Source organism: Epinephelus moara, chromosome 14 (genome assembly GCF_006386435.1).
Source record: "Epinephelus moara isolate mb chromosome 14, YSFRI_EMoa_1.0, whole genome shotgun sequence".
NCBI classification, from domain to species: Eukaryota; Metazoa; Chordata; class Actinopteri; order Perciformes; family Serranidae; genus Epinephelus; species Epinephelus moara.
This window is the reverse complement of record NC_065519.1, coordinates 41144118-41161704: the sequence shown is the minus strand read 5'-3', so window position 1 is coordinate 41161704 and position 17587 is coordinate 41144118. Positions and strand designations below refer to the sequence as shown.

The following is a 17587-nucleotide window of genomic DNA, read 5'->3' as shown; positions in this document are numbered from 1 at the left end:
GTTGACAAAATGATTACTGTTTTGTTAAGAAGCATTTAATCTGAATACAATATAAAGTATCATAATTTCTCATGAAATGGCCATATATAAATGACTATATACAGATACACATAGATTCTAATCAAGTGTTCGACTTAGAAGAAGTATTTGAAGCTTATGAAGTCCAGCAAACAGATCCTCTGAGGAGTTTGCTCCATAATCCACTGTGTCATGTCTGCATAACCTTCAAAATTCAGCCAACACATTTTTTAAAAAAGATACAATTCGTTCCTGTTAGTGCCCACATGTAGACGTTGTAGACTAAGGTGCTTCAATTCCAAAACATGCTGGGCTTTGGCACTGTGTCCATTGTTTCATCATGGCTGAATGTTTCACTGCTTTTGGCCCTATGTGACTCGGGTGGTGAATCAATGTTGATGGCTGGATCACTGATAAAGTTTGTGGAACACAGCTCCCGCGGCCGTGACGTAAGCCTTGTCTCTTCACTTCTTCATGATAGAGGAGATATCCAGAAACATGCTCTGAGAAAGACAAGAGGACAGGTTTGACTTAGACTGGAGCTGCTGCTGGACAGAAAATACACGCCTGCAATTCAGTAAAGCAAATATCTCTCAGTATGTGTCCGGTGTCATAGCCTTAATGAGTAGCCTATCCATAACATGCATTTATATTTTTATCTTGGAACAAAGAATGATGAATAAAATCTAATCATTTCAAAATGAGTCTATGGAAGAAAACACTGAGCAGATTTAAACATCTTTTCAATAAAAACATAGACAGAGCTTTAATATGAACTCTATAGAGGTCAGCAGAGGTCATGAAAAAAAAAACCTATGTAAGAGAAAGTGTAGGTGCAGATTAATGAATTAAAAGAACAGAACACTGAGGTGTTTGTCAGCACTTTTAACTTGTGAAAGGGAAGTTAATGATAAGACAATTCTGTTGTGCAATAATTTGAGAGTATCTATAATATTCAGTGAATTAATTTGTGTTTAAATGTCATGTGTTATAAAACTTTAAACAACTATTTTTTACTTTTACATTAATTTTTCATGCCTCGTGCCAGTGACCGCCATGACAGGAGGCACTGTGTTTTTTGTCCGTCTGTCCCATTCCCGTGTAGGGAAGCTATGAGTGGGAGTGATAGTGATAGTGTTATCTGAGAGGAAATCTCTTCAAATTTGGCACAAACGTCCACTTAGACTCAACCATGAACTGACAAGAATTTGGTGGACAAAGGTCAAGGTCATTGTGACCTTGTGTCTATAATATTCTTGTGAATATGATATATCTGGAGGACCTCGAGAAAATCTCTTCAAATTTGGCACAATCGTTCACTTGGATATAATTTTTTTTTATATATATATATATATATATATATATACTTTATTAATCCCCCTGAGGAGAAATTCAATGTTTTCACTCTTGCTTGTCATTAACACACAGGTCCGAAAGACACACACATGCACAAACAGGACCTATACATGCATAAAGTGGAGAGATGTCAGAGTGAGGGGACTGCCCTTGGTCGGGTGCCCCGAGCGGTTGAGGATTCGGTGCCTTGCTCAAGGGCACCTCTCCAGCCATCAGTCCACGCTCCATATCTGGTCTGGACGGGGACTCGAACAGGCGACCCTCCGGTTCCCAACCCAAGTCCCTATGGACTGAGCCACTGGGCGACCCTCCGGTTCCCAACCCAAGTCCCTATGGACTGAGCCACTGCCAGTTCACTATAACAGTGAACTGATGACGGTGGTCAAAGGTCAAGGTCACTGTGACCTTGCATCTGTTTCATTTGCGTGGATGCAATATCTCAAGAGTGCCTTGAGGGAATTTCCTCAACTGTGGCACAAACCTTCACTTGGACTCAACATTGAACTGATTATATTTTGGTGGGCAAAGGTCAAGGTATTGTGATCTCAAAAACATATTTTTGGCAATAACTCAAGAATTCATATGATAATTATGACAGAATTTTACCCAACTGTCCGAAGGGACAACATTTTATGTCCAAAAGGTCAGTGGTTAACTTCACTGTGACATAATAATGTTCTGCAAAAACACTTATCTTGCCATTACTCAACATCATATCTCAGGAAAAGAAAAAGATTTGGTCTGATACTGAACTGATGACACTAATGTTGGGTATCTATCTTGAAACTGTGCTGACTTGTATAGATCTTCTACACTGCTGGTTTGAGGATGTGTGTGAAGCATTCATGTTATAGAGTTTGGAGCTTCTTTGCAGCAACATCTTTGAAGCATTGTCAACTGTCATGGCTACATATGAGTCTGGACAGACATGGATGTAAACTGTAACTGGAACTTGACTTACAGAGGCATACAACTGCCTGGCAGTAATTCTAGTTTATTTTTGTTTTAGATTGCATCTCATAATTGATATATTTATATGTGTTTATGTATTTATCCTTTGTTTTTAAAGTTGTTAATGTGTCTGATCTCATACAAGTAATATTACTTTGTAATACTACATTCAGTGTTGTCAGGTCTGTGCATGTCTGTAATGGCAGCACATTGCCTCCTGTCTGTTGCTGTTTTGCTTTTCCTGTCTGAACTGAAGGGCATTATCTGAAACTTAAGAGCACTTTGATTTCTTCTCATTGCTTCCACTGAGAACATTGAATGGACAGAAGCTGCCAATTTGTCACTATTAGGTTTTGTCCAAATCAACAGAAATGAGCTTTCTGTCCCTCGTTCTCTCTTTAAAACACCTCATCTCTTGTGCTGTGTCTTATATTACTTCCTTATTGACTCTTCTGCATCCATAACTGTTAATCAAATATTTTCAAATTAAGTACTTTGGCCTCATTCGTTGGTTGAACTTAGTGGACAAAATGCTTAATTCCATAACTCTACCAGTGAGTGAGCCTTAGAATAACTTTTTTCCCTTTAACCTCTTTGATAATACTCTAGCAGAAGCTTTATGTTTTGTACATATAACTGGTTAGACTATCGATGAAATCCAGGTGGGGCATAAGTTGCTCCCAAATTAGACTCACAAGTCAGTCTTTAGACGCTTTGCTTAACTAAAGACTGATGACTTTCTCCCTGATTTTGTGTTTAGGTGGGCGGATACAATTTCAGAGTTTCAGGGCGGTCCTTCGGTGGCTCGCTGAACTCTTGTGCTCGTAAACATAGTCCCACTAGAAACACGTGTAGCGGTACAAAATGGCTGAAGTCGCTGTAAGTCCTTCATTTCCACAATCTTGTGGACTGAGCACACGTTTTATAAAACAAAGTTAAATCTCTCGGCATCCATTTTCAAGCTCTCTGTGTGTTTGTTTCCTTGCGGACGAGAAAAGGGGGAGCGCACATTTCCGGGAGGGCGTGTCCTTTTCAAAAATGCAAGAGGCGTTGCTTTGTTGCCGGCCGTTTTCTCCGGTGTGTTAAACACACTTTAGAAAGGAGTGTCCCCAGACTATCAGAAGGCGGAGCTCTCTGATTGTCTGGTGGCGAGACTACTCCCAAATTGTGTTCTCTGTCCTTTATAACTTTGCCTTTGATGTTCTGGATTAGGGATGTCAACAGTTAACTGTTAATCAGTTAACTGACCAGAATAATTTGACTAGTTACGCATGTTGCTTCATAGGTTAATTTTGCTACTCTTCAGTTTACTGCTCTATGCACCACCTGGGTCTGGAAGGAGCTTTCTAGCTGGTTGCGCTGCTTATTGGTGATTACTGCGAGTAAGGCGTCTTGACCCAACAGTGTTGCTTTGAAATCACTTTGCCCAACCTCCAGTCTCTCCCCAGCTCCCCCCACTGAGTAAATGGCTAATTTTTAAACCATAAAACCTCTGTAACATTGTTTACTATGTTATCAGTGTTCGCTCTTTTACCACCGTTTGCAGTGTCAGTGTGGCTGGTGATGCTAACACAGTTGACAATGCTAAAAGGGTTTTGCATCTCACAATGAAGCCACTTACTCATAGGTGATACCTAAGGGAAGACTGGAGGATGGGCACAATGTTTCTGCAATAATGTGTTCCCCACCAGGATGGCATTACTAGCTGTAATCACCAAGCGCCGCTAGCCAGCAAACATTAGCTCCCACCCAACCCAGGTAGTGCGCAGTGCAAAGCGGCCAAGGAACAGGAGGTTGGGCGGTGGAGATGTTTCCGCATGTTAACGCAGCCGGCCAGCTGTTTGTTAGCAAATCCACCAGGCAATGATATAGAAGGCAAGACATTTCGATCACAAAACATAATTTCTCTTTTTTTTCGTGTCTAAAAAATGAACCTGTTAACTACCAGTTAATGTTGGCCTATTGAAAGCAACATTAACCGAAAGGGACATCCCTCTTCTGGGCTAGTATTAAATGATTCAGACACACGAGATAATCTCTGCTCTCTACTTGCCATTGACATTCTTCGGCCTCCAGCAGGCGGCATCATAGGCATGTCTCCCTGCAGGGAGCCCAGTTCATCCGACTCCTCTGAGGTATGTAAGGAAGGGCTCGTGGAGCCACTGATGGAGGACAAGCTCTCAGATGGTGGCCTGATCATGAAGCTGGTCTTCCTGGGGTTAGGGAGTAGGACCTCACTCCCTGTTGACTCCCTTCGCTCGTCCTCATCCAGGTCTCTGATAGCTCTGGGCCGTAAGGTGCTGGTGGACAGCAGAGCTGCCAAATGACTGGGGTGGGGGTGTTCCTCCTCATGGGGATCCTCATGATGACTTGTTGCACTTCTTTCCATATTGGACTCAGCAGAAGCCCAGGCTGGATGGTGGTCCACCACAGCTGTGTGGATCTCTGGACCTTCATGGGTTTCAGGGACACAGTTCTGGCCAGACCTGGATGGCATCCTAGGTTGGGGACAGATATAGCTGGTCTGACTGTGTCCCAGATGAGCCAAGTTGTTATATCTTAGTGCATCCTGGTTGGCTTTGAGCCCAGTGTTGTAATAAGGAGGCTTTATGTCCGCCTCTGGAATCACTTTGAAGGTCTGAGTCAAAGGCCCATTGTGAGGTGATACATTGCTCATTACACAAAGGTGTGGCGAGGACGACTTCTTCTTGGACTTGTAAATCAAACTGTCATCTTCCGTGTACCTCTCTCCATACAGTGTCTGTTTGATTTTCCTGATGCCCAGGTGGGATATTTCCAAAATGTTGAGGAAAAGTGAAACACCAGCAATGGCGATCATGAACACCATGAAGATAGTCTTCTCTGTGGGCCTGGAGATGTAACAGTCTACACTGTTTGGGCAAGGCAGCCTCTCGCACTTATAGAGTGGATCCAGGCTGACACCATAGAGTACATACTGGCCCAGGATGAAGCAGACCTCCACCACAGAGCGTGTAAGGATATGGATGATGTAGGTTCTCAACAGAGAGCCTCTGAGAGGAGCCTTCTTCACCTTCTTCTGCTCATCCAGTCTCCTCAGCTCCCTCTCCACACGTTTCTGTTCAACCAAAGCCAACTCAGCCTCGTCCATCTCCTCCTTTAGCTGTGCCCGTCTGCGGTGGCGCTCCTTCTCCAGAGCTCGGATGCAGTAGAGGGCATGGCCCATATAGACCAGAGAGGGTGCAGAGACAAAGATGACCTGTAGGACCCAGAAGCGAATGAGGGAGATGGGAAAGGCACGGTCATAGCAGACCGCCTTGCAGCCTGGCTGGTCGGTGTTGCAGACAAACTCGGACTGCTCGTCATCCCATACATCCTCAGCAGCTGCACCCAGGATCAGCATGCGGAAGATGAAGAGTATGGTAAGCCAGATCTTGCCCACAATGGTGGAATGAATGTGGACCTCTTCTAGGATGCTGCCCAGCAGGTTCCAGTCACCCATGGTCAGCTTCTCACCACTTCACTGCCACATGTCTTCAAACTGTGGAGACACAGAATGCATATGCAACACATTAGCCTCACAAAGCTATATATATATATATCAGTTTTCCTTATGAAACTCTAAAGAAAAGCCACAGTGCTTGGGTTTTAGTTTTACAGCTCAGGCCATCACCTCTGTTATGATACCATTGTGCTCACTGAAGGCATTACTGAGATCCTGAGACATGGCATCCTTACTAGAAATAAAACCAAGGTGACAAGAAACATAAACAGCAACAAAATGACAGCTTAGTCAGATTAGCTACTGCTTCCTTCGGACGTAAAACCAAAAGTGGGTGCAGCAGTAATGTCACCTCTTTGCACAGGAAAATGCACAAGTGTGCACAGCTGCTGTAAGTGCAACAAGATAGTTGGGTTATAAGCTGTTGTGGATGTTTACAACAGGCAGTTTGGGGTAATTTTACCATTTAGGAACATTGTTGAGTTTGTTTATAATCTCTCTCAAGTTCAATTTAGGACTAGATGACACCTGTGTTGTTGCACATACTTGAGACTATGAGTGGGAGTGATAGTGTTATCTGAGAGTTTCTGAGTGGGAGCAATTGGGATATGATTAGATGGATAAAAAGTAAGAAAGTTAAAGGTTAAAAGCTTCATTGGGGTTGTCAGGTGGGCACCCTCCTTCCCCGGTGTAACAATGATAGGTCCACCACACCTCCAGAGGGCTCATCGACAACCATCAAACTGCTTGTGTTTGTTACCCAGTTCCACCTATTTTCGGTGATGTTGTGGAGTTCCAAGATCCAAAGCTTTGGTGAGTACAACGTCATAATGAATTGGTGGCCAGATCTACAAAAATGACGCTATAATGAAACCCTTAGCGATCCTTTTAGAAGAATGCCTTACCTGCAAAATGACCATTTGTATATCAGTTACCCCACGTTATGTTGAATTTTTAAAGAAAACATTGTTTTTCTCACATGCCTCCATGGTGGATGGAGAATCCAAAACAGGCGAGCACTCTTCGTTTATTGAGGTAAACAGGGACTACATTCAACAGCAAAACTACATCAAAACACTGTTTGCAAGCTGTCATACAACGTGTGCAGTATAATCCAAGTCTCATTTATATAGACCAGGGGTCAGCAAACTTTACTATTAAAAGAGCCATTATTGGCCAAAATAAGAAAAAAAAATGTCTGGAGCCACAAAACATATTTGAATAAGGGTAACAACCTATTAAGTCTAAAGTAGCCCATTAATATTACAAATAGGTCTGAACGAGCATCTATTAATATGAGTAACTACAAAGTGGCTACTCTGCAGCTGGCTATTTGTAATTATTTGGTACTTTCACTTTGCAGCATTGGTGGTGAAAGCAAATGAATCTGTCCACACACTATTTAATCCTCTACTTTCCTCCAAGACTTTTCCTTTTTTGGAATTCATAGCTAGCCATGCTGGAGAGACTCCAGGCTAAACACCACTACTAAAGTTCAGCAAAATGTAGAGCAACAGGTCATGGTCGTATGACTCACAGTTTAGTTGATGAAACGTTCAAACGTTTTTCAATTTGATGTATAGGCTACACAGTTTTACGATTGCAGAATGCAATGATCACTTTAGGCCTTCAACAATGACAATTGAAAATCTCAATGTTAAAAAATAACCGTTATTCATTTCCATATAATTTTAGGTCAACGCCACATGGAGCCAATGGAAAAGGTCTAAAGAGCTGCCTGTGGCTCCAGAGCTGCAGGTTGCCTACCCCTGATCTAGACCGATGCTCAGTACTTCCCGAACACATACATTTTCATGAAAACATTATAATATAAAACACTTCCACCTACCCATGCTGTAGTGCAGGGTACACACAGGTATACAGTGCAATCCACCTTTTTTCTGGCCGCTCACAGTTTACCCACCTATCAGCTGAAAGCTTTGGAATACATGAGAGAGTATACCTACTTCTTCCTTGGTAACCTACCCATCTACACAGTTGTCTAGTGGTAGTTGACAAGGTGGGTATATATATATATTCTACAGAAATAGCTGTTAGGTGGGTATACTGTAAACGGCCAGAAAAAAAAGATAGATGTACCTCATATACCCTCCACCACACCACTGCTGCCTACGAGTAACGCGCCGTATGATCTCCGCCTGAGCATACTTCAAACGCACGCACTTACAGTATGTGTTCTATATAGTAAGGTTTTAGTGAAAATATATGTGTGCAAGCAAATGACTGGATAAATGAGACCTGCATTATACTGAACGAGTTGTAGGAGAGTTTGTAAACTGAGGTTTAGATATAGTTTTGTTGTTATTAAACGTGGTCGCTATTGACTTCAATTCATGAAGAATATTTGCCTTTTTGGATTCTCCGTTCACTGTGGAGGCATGCAAGATAAATAAAGTTTTCGTCACTAATTCAAGGCAACACACAGTGAGTAACTGATATACATTTGAGGGTCATTTTGCAGGTGAAGTATTTCTGTAAGAGTAAGTCTGGTGTTGCTGTGTAATTTTTTACATCCCATGAAAAGACCCAAAACAATACCAATCTCACAATACTTTCTGACCTCCCTATCCGGTCCATGGCTCTCAGACATAAATCTTTGAGATCTCACAAAGATATAGATTCTTTCTTTTTTTTTTTTTTTTAAATCTCGGTAATTTCCAGAACCCAATCACTGTAGTTTTTAACAAATGTTACTCAAACAGGAGGAAATAGTGTATTTGCTGAGGACTATTTTCAGCAGCAGATTAATCCACATTTGATTCAGTGTTGTGTGGAATGGAACTGAGTCAATAAACTAGTGTGTGTTCATGGCAATGAAGGAACATGTCACCGAGTGCAACAGTGTGACTCATTGATGTGTTTCAACATCAACTGAGCTCTATGGCACAGATGAAGAACATGTATCAGGCTTTGATCCACACAATACTTGTTAGTATGACACATTCATTGTTAGTTTGAATATGCACATGGCATTTGTTGACATAAATAAAAATATATAACATTACTAGAATGAAAAACATCTATACTGAAAATGTATTGATGTTCACACTGGACCAATCAGCAAAGTGAGGTTAGTGTTTAGAAGTTGATGTAACAGTCTTCAGAAACAGAAACTTCCAAACATCAAAAAACAGAATTCAAAGATGTTCTCAATACATAGTCAAACTTATTTACACGGCTAATTGCTTCTGTTTTTCCAGTTTTAAAGTTGCACCAGCTACTGACATCCTATAAAGTGGTGAGCTCGTCTAATCAGGTGTGACAGGGTTCATGTTTATGTCTGACTAATAATGTTTTACAGCCTGGGTCAAAACCAGCCCTGTCCCAAGCAAGTGTTTGGTCCAACCACAGAGAAGAAGGGAGGACTCAGACTGTGCTCTGGCATTGTGACCCAATGTACAACAAAGTTTAAGTACATTTATGTATGTGCTGCCTATAACTGGAAAATCCCACCCTTAAACTCAACTTAGATCCATAGTGTTTTGGAATAAAATGAATAAAATGTTGTCTGACATGGTTTAGGCTTTTTATTTGAAATATTCCATCAAAAGAGTTTGATGTGCATTTAGAGCTTATAGTATACCCCAGTATATCACCATGCCAGATGCAGAGCTCTAGCATTTATTTCATTATTCAGTCTATGATCAACCCGGCAGCCAGAAGAAAATGTTGGCATTGTACATCTCGGCAAACCACAAATACATTACATTTGTACATTTCATACATATGGTGGATGCTGTGACACCAAGGTGAGACACCTGCCAAGCTGCAGATCACTGTTCAAAACCAACAAAAACAGTTGCTCTTTAGCAAGTCAGTGCTCGGGTGTTTCTTTGGGATCCAACACGGTTTATTGAGTGGGGATAGTGCCATGAAAAGAGGTTGTGTTTTAGTTAGACATTGCTGCTTTTCCAGCAGGGATTGTGCCCCCAAAACTGGGTATTTTAAGCCAAAACATGATCTTTTACTAACCATAACCAGTGGTTTTTGTGCCTAAGCCTAACCACATATTAACGGCGTTGCTGATACATAAAGTTTCAGCATATCCACCAATAATGTAGTAAAAATGTAATTTATCCATGGTTTGCAGATTTGAACAATGCCAATATCGTTTTTTTCTGGTGGCCGGGGTACTGTGGTGCAGCTCCAGAACTTGTCCCCATGGAAACATCATCACAATAGTCTGGGGTTTGGAGACTCTTGTTTTCAAAGGAGATGTCTTCAGGACTCCAGTGATTTTATTGTATCTCTGGCATTTGAACCCCCTGTTGGTCTTTTTCAAGGTACCTGAAAAAAAGTTTGGTTGAAACATCAGCCCCACTGTGTCAACGTGTGATCTAAATGTTGGTGATACAATCCCATCATTGGAGCTTAGTGTGCGTCATCCTCTTGTCAAATATGTCCTTGCCATGAACAGCACATAAGTTTTGGCGTGCATTCACCAGACAGCTCGTGCTGATACAGACGCCTTGACACTCAAAATCAAATGGAACTGTGCTGTGGTGTGGAAATAACACGCAAACTCTATTTTATGATGGATTTTAGAAGTATGCAAAAGAAATGCACCCAGCTTAGTCTTTTCTGTTAGAAGGTCATAAGGCCATGTGAGAAAACTATTTTACATGAATCTGGAAGCATGCCATTACAGCAAATTCAATGAATCAACCATTGCAGCAGTACTTACATATCACTGGTATGGCTTCCCTCTTTGCCTCTTGATGCACTTCATTGTTTTTGTATAAGCATCCCAGGAAGTGAGTGTCTCTGTATGGCTACCCCATGGAGGTGTTTGGTGATCCTCTTGTGCTGGTTCCAAACTCCAGTCCACATCCCTCGGCTCTCCTCTTGCCTTTGTCTTTGTCTGTGTATGTGTGCGCTTTGGCAGCCTGTGTGCTGGGAGTGCTCTCCCGTGTAACATGTAGGGTTCACAGGATGTGAGCATCGATTGCCTCCCGACGGGACAATGCCCCCCACCCTGCTACCACCCCCTCCCTTCTCCCACGCCAGCAGTGCCAACTCCAACCAGTGCCATCAATATCAGCCTCTCTGAAAGAGAGAGGTGATATTTGTTTACGGCTGGACTAGGCCCTCAACATGCAGATGTAACTGAGAAAACAGAGAGGCCTTAACATCTGTCTAAGAGGGATGGTGTGGTTTGATGGGTCGGGTCTTACCTGCTGTCTTGCACACAGCTTTTAATTTGGCATGTCAGGGTTGTGACTATCTGGCATCCCTGATTTCAATCCAACAAAGTATGTACAGGGACACTGTAAAAGTCTGCATTTGAAAATTGGGAATTACTTTTGGCATCATTTGCATTTTGTTCTAATGTAGTTAAAGCTTGCAGCACTTATATTTTTATATTAACAACTGGTCAAATGTCTACATGTAATGTAAAAGGTGTCACTTGTAGCGATGGACCCACAAGACTTATTACCAGCTCTCCTCTTCCATTAGCATCTTTTAGTTTGTAACTGTTTTGGTTTTGTACGGAGCCCTAGAGTTCCAAAGGTGGTGTGTTTTTTTTAATCTTCTGTTTTCAGTATTAAAGCCCTGACACACCAAGCCAACGGTCAGCCGTTGGTCAAAGTTGGGCTGTTGGTGAGCGTCTGCCATCCTCGTCAGTGTGGTGTGTCCCACACCAATTCAGCATGTTTGCTGCTTGTGCACTTTAATTCCTGCAGCTTTAAAATAACTCAAAAATTTGATTAGAGATTTTCAAATGCAAATGCTAAAATATTATCACATTAAAACAACAACAACCAAACAACAAAAATATAGGATTTTTCTCGCCACATTAGCAAAAAATAAGCAGCCCAAAATTGACTTGACATAACTAACATTTTATTTGTAATTATTTATGCAGATACACATTATGTCAGTACTTATTCACCTTTACCATTACACGTATGGCCCATTTATACTGCCTGTATATTTCAAAAGCTGTAAACGTTACTGCCCTCATACTTCCATGCGTCCTATACATTGGATTAGATACAGTCAACTGATGGCACTAGAGGGCAGAGTCAAGAGTTTCACACAACAACAAATGAGATGATGGTGGAGAAGATTATAATTTTGTACCTTTAAACAGAGGTAGTGTTGTAGATCACTATATTACCAATTTGTTCCATTCCGCCATTATTTAATTGTTTTTAATGTTTACCAAATGTTTACATCTCCTATGGCTGTATCTCGCATGACCTACGCTGTTAAATGCAGAGTCAAAATGGAGGCAAATAAACATTTTCAATAATTCTCCAGTTGAAAAGACAGTTAATTAACCAACCAAAAAAAAACTTTCTGTCAAAGTTAATGATTTATTTAAATTATATCTGTAAATTGTTAATGTCTTTACACTGTTAGAGTATTGATAATTAATTCTGTAGGCTTTTCTACAGTCCATGCATTAGTTCAGCTGTGTATGGTGTACTGAGCAATGTCATTTAGACCAGATCACACTGCTGTATGTCAAACTATTTAATAATGACATGCCACAGGCATGAGTTTTTAGCATACTGAATGCTGACAGTGTCCTGGTCAGGGAGGCCCACAGACCCCCTCCCTCAGAACACAGAGTAAAGCAATAGTACATATTACTGGCTTGATTTGAGAGCCCTGGTGCTTGGCTGCATAAAATGACCAGCTGTGCCTGGAGGGCCTTTAATTAGGTTTCCATCGTGCTCTGACAGAGTCAATGGAGCATTGATTTGATTTTCCCTTCAGAAGCTGCGGCTGTGGTCGCTGAGGCCAAATGCCAGATGTCACACCAGGATCATTGGATTACACAACCAATGGCTGCTTCATGAGCTCCGCCCAGCAGCCTGACTGACAGTTGAGAGGTGGGACTTTGTCCTGTCTGTCTGTTTGTTGACACCAGATCAACAATCGAACAGTTTGTCTTCTCTTGGTAGGACTCTCAGTTCATTTTGTAATATCAATTCACTTGCTGTCACTGTGGACATTTTGAGGTGCTTGTAATTTACTGAAGTATTTCCATTAAATGCTACTTCATGTACTTTACTCATTCATATGGGAAATGTACTTTTTATTGCACTACAAATTTAGATTCTTTATGTAGATAATCTTAAAAAAAGGATGCATTATTATAGATTAAACTTCCTGATGGTATAATTATTGGGTGTGTCATCTCCATCAGTTGTTTTTTAAACTGATCATAATTAGCTTCACCCTTACCATCTTAAAATACTGAGTAGAATGCAGAGTAATGCATCAGCAGTAATAATCTTGACCCAAAAATTGTAATAATATTTTATGCATTTGACTTTATTTGACAGTAGACAGTTTAAAGAGAGAGGAAACAGGGTGAGCAAGAGGGGAGCGACTTCCCCAACGGTTCTCTGCCACAATCAATAAATGAGTGCTATTTAAATAAATTATAACTATTATTACTACTATTACTTCAGCGTGTGTGTGTGTGTGTGTGTGTGTGTGGTTCTTGCTGTCTTGTGTTCAGAAGAAAAAAATAACTGAAAAAAAAAGACTGTGACCTTTCCTCTGTTTCACAGTTCCACCAACAACATCAATCCTCTTTTGCTTTGCCGTGTTCACACTGTATGTGGCAGAGTGTACTGTGTGTCTATGATACACTACACACGTTGAAACAGTCGATCATTCCCTCATTTTTATTCCAAATGCCTCATGTTGTTCAGGTCAGGCTGTTATCAACCTGATATCGATAGACTGAACCTGGCATTGTGTGCTTCATTTTGTGGCCTGACTCTCAGGACATTGGAACTGGGCCTCTTATTTGCATTTAAATCTTTAGTGTTAAGGTATTTTGTGTCACATGGCTGGTTACATGCTGACATTCTGTCAGTGCACAGCAACATACATTAACCGAACATTCTGTCACAGTAACCTGTACCACATTGCGGCTGCTGTGATCTGTGTACTTTAATACCAGGGAATCATTTCCAATGGGGACAGATGGGACTTGTCCCTTTCACTTTTCAAAATCCTTTACAGGTTTTTTTTTCAACTGAATTCAATTCAATTTGATTATTGGCTTAAAGGCCACTAAACTGTGTACTTTTTCTGTCTAACTGCCAAACCCCAGATGGGAAGCTTGGCTCCAGTTGCATATGACCTGCTCATAGTCTTGGTGGAGGTTGTTGTTGCAGAATGCAGATTGTGAAGAAGAGTGCAGACAGTTGAATAAAAGTCCTACAACTCCTTTTGGGTAAAACACTCATTTAGCTGGTTTTATTTACAGATAATCTTCATTAAAAAGATGCTAGAACTGATCATCAGTCAAAGATAATGCTGTAAAGGACAGTGCTCCTTGTAATAAAGAAATAAAACATTATGAATTGAGTTTAAATGCCCATTGTTGACTTTGGAAATAGCTGATTGGATTTAATATCAAAAGATAATATTTATCATAAAAACTACCAGATGTCTGTCAAGGAAATTATAGTTGAGAATTGGCTTAATACATTATAATTCAGAAATATATATATTATATATATCATATATTAATATATAACCATGGTCCAGTCAGCTCTAATCTAGTACATGAAACAGCCCCACCCCCCTCAAGTTCAACAGTTCAACACTTCACTTCCTCTCCAAAGAGCAGACCTCCTTCACTGAACTGAACAACTCCCCAGACATATCACCATCAGTACTTTGGGGAACATCAAAAGCAGTTCTTTTGGGGACATATCACCTCATTTTCCACATTTAACGAGGAAAAAAAAGAAGGAATGAAAAAACATCAGACCTGGAACATAGACTGAAACACCCATACTCCCAACATCCTCAGTCCACTAATGAAATACAGGAAATTAAGACACAGCTCCAAAATATCATACATTGACAGACCCAAGTCATGCAAGTAACTGGGTCTTTGAACATGATGGAAATAAAGGTAAATTCTTTGTCAATCAGCTAAAAAGAAACAAAGATCACTCATTACAGCAATTCAAGACACACACGAATTTAATGTATGATCCAAAAGACATAAACACAACTTTTTATGATCTCTAATAATCATAATAAAACTAATTAAACTATTAATGATAATAATGATACAGATTCTGCTATTCAGATAAAATATCAAGTATTTCCAACATAACCAATATTCACACCTCTCAATGCTTCACACTGCAGGGGGCACATGAAAAGGTGCCCTCCCTCAATTACTGCTTGCCATTTTCACTTAAGCTCTTGCAGCTGCCATACAGTTTCACAGGTATACAAATAAGACATTTTCACCACAAAATCAGTTTATACGCAGATGACATCCTCTTATACCCAACAAAATCCCTTAACAGCCCTACCAAAAGTCACTGATCTCACACCCGTATTCTCAAACATTTCTGATAATTCCATAAATCTATATGATCTAAAATTCTACCGCTCTGTGAGGAAGACTGGGATGCTGCATCTAAATTCCTGTTACAGTAACAGGTAACATTATATACATGATATCTTGCTGTAAATAATTTTACCAAGCTGTCAAAGATTTTCCTTCTGAATTATGCTCCATTATTAAAAAGCAACAAGGAAGACCTCACCCTCTGGGACAACTTGTTGATCTCACTAATTGGAATAATAGCAGTAGTGAAAATTACTATACTACCAAAAATAAACTATTTTCTCTATAACCCTGGTCCATCCTACACATTTGTTCCACACTTTAGACTATATCTCGACCAAATCTCACTGAAAACATGATAAACCACTAATTAAATTATCTACTCTGCACAAATCAAGAGACCATGGAGGCCTGGCTGCCCAAAATTTCTAATTCTACCCCCTAGTAAATCATCTACAGTATACAGTCATATGGTTGCAAGAAAATCAACAATCACAACACCCCTGGCTGGATATAGAACAATATGACTATGATCAATTTAATGATTCTGACCTTTTGGTGGAATTCAACACCAAAAAAAAAAAAAAAAAAAAAAGTGGATGCCTGACAACCTCAAATAAATGTACCGCTATCTGGCACAATGCGGACTATCAGATCAAAAAACAAACCACTAGCATTTTATTCACGGAAAAGGACAAGGAATCACACTCTTATTTGATCATGGCTCAGTTATTCCTCACAAAACACTAAAAGAGCTTTTTGCATTATTCACAACTAAAACACTGTTTAAAAGGAAACATCACCACACCTACCAGCTTTCTGGAACCACCCCCATTGTCCAATCAACTCAAACTCAAAGCCGCTCAGAATAGCGTTCATAATTCAAAAACTTGCATACGTCTAATAAAAACAGACAACCATCTCCGATGACCTGTCCATGACTGGGAAAAGATCTTGCTGTCACCATTTATAGCAAATCCTGGAAGCACATCTACAACAAAGTCTTCTCAATGACGCATAACTCCAAACTACAGCTTATTCTCAGACAATGACACCTGTACACACAGCACATTCAATACCATAGATGGCTACCTTCTTGCCATCTGGCTCTGCCCCCTGATTCAAACATTCTGGACATACATTACACAAAATATCCTCTGTATGTCTGCTGTGAGATCTCTCCTCAGTTGAACCACCACTGAAATGTGAACAACCCATACTAGTTGCCTAAACAATTGGTAAAAAGGATATTTTACTAAACTGGAAAGACAGAAATAATCCTTTCAATTTCCAAGTGGCACCTTTTACTATCTGAATACATTTCAAGAGTAACAAGTAACAAGTAACATTAACATTATAGTAACACAAGTAACATAAAAAAACAAACAAAAAAACAAATAGATTAATTTCAGGGATGTTGGAACCCATTCCTCAATATCAGTAATGCCTCCCTGTTTAACACAAACCATTATACATACATACAAACACACATGGACATATCGCCAACCCGGTAACAACCTCCCCCTACTGCCCGTAAGATCACTGCCTCCACCTTCACATCCCTGCAAGGACCCTTCATGCTGACACAGCTAAATTTCAAAGTGCAGAAGGTAATCCATTCTCCGTCACTCTTTCTTCGTCATTAGTCACTGTCAGGGTGCACAGGCCTTCTGCTTTCTCATTGGTCTTCAACCTCTCAAGCTCCTCCTCCAGCATGCTTATTTGCTGCAGCAGCTCCCTCCTGTCCTGCTGGGCTCTGAGCTCCGTCTGCTGCTCCACCTCCACGAGCTTCCTCTCGTACCAGCGTTCCAACTGAGTTGACACCGTCTCAAAGAAGCGCTGAGTCACCTGACCGGAAGGCGAAAGCACACTTGAAGGGTTTGGAGTTTTAAGATCAGTTTATATTAAATTTGTTTCCCTCGATGAGGAGACTGATATCAGTCTAATGTCTGAGTGATAAGTAGAAGGTAAGAGCAGGGAGGCAATAGGCCAAGCTTAGCATAAAGACTGAGGACTGCCCATTGTTCTAATGGGACAAAATTCCTAAGAACTGTTGGTCCAAAAAAAAGTCCCATTGGCCTAAAATTAGGGATGCACCAAAATGAAAATTTGTGGCCGAAGCCGAATAATATTAAACGCTTGGCTGAATACCGAGTACCGAATACTGAATATCGTTGTTTAGTTTTTCATTAGTTTTTGCAGATGAACCCTCCCGATTAGTGTTGTCACGGTTCCAAAATTGGGACCCACTGTGCGATACCAATGAAAATCACGATACCACAGTGAAAATGAGGCAGATGTGCCTTTTGTCATTTATGAAAAGATAAATCACTTTTCTATAATACATCAATGATATTTCAATGGAATAAATTACTTATTGACTTATTCATACTTCAAAAACAGCATCAATGAGTGAT

The 17587-nt window shown here is 40.6% G+C and overlaps 2 protein-coding genes across 3 annotated transcripts in view; both read right to left on the bottom strand.

The window, feature by feature from the left end:
• Positions 1-42: 42 nt before the first annotated feature.
• Positions 43-10694, bottom strand: LOC126400958 (gap junction alpha-10 protein-like). The gene is made up of 3 exons (XM_050061973.1): positions 10512-10694; positions 4379-5845; positions 43-521 (listed from the first exon to the last, which is right to left on the bottom strand). Exons 2-3 carry the CDS (start codon positions 5804-5806, stop codon positions 483-485), a joined length of 1467 nt encoding a protein of 488 aa, XP_049917930.1. The 5' UTR covers positions 5807-5845; positions 10512-10694; the 3' UTR covers positions 43-482.
• A 2566-nt stretch (positions 10695-13260) lies between these two features.
• The window catches only part of ankrd6a (ankyrin repeat domain 6a), a 35764-nt gene continuing 31437 nt past the window's right edge, over positions 13261-17587 (bottom strand). For both annotated transcript variants that reach the window (XM_050061955.1, XM_050061956.1), the window contains exon 16: positions 13261-17018. In XM_050061955.1, coding sequence (XP_049917912.1) covers positions 16767-17018 — 252 coding nt within the window. In that variant the 3' untranslated portion in view covers positions 13261-16766. The remainder of the gene's footprint in view (positions 17019-17587) is intronic.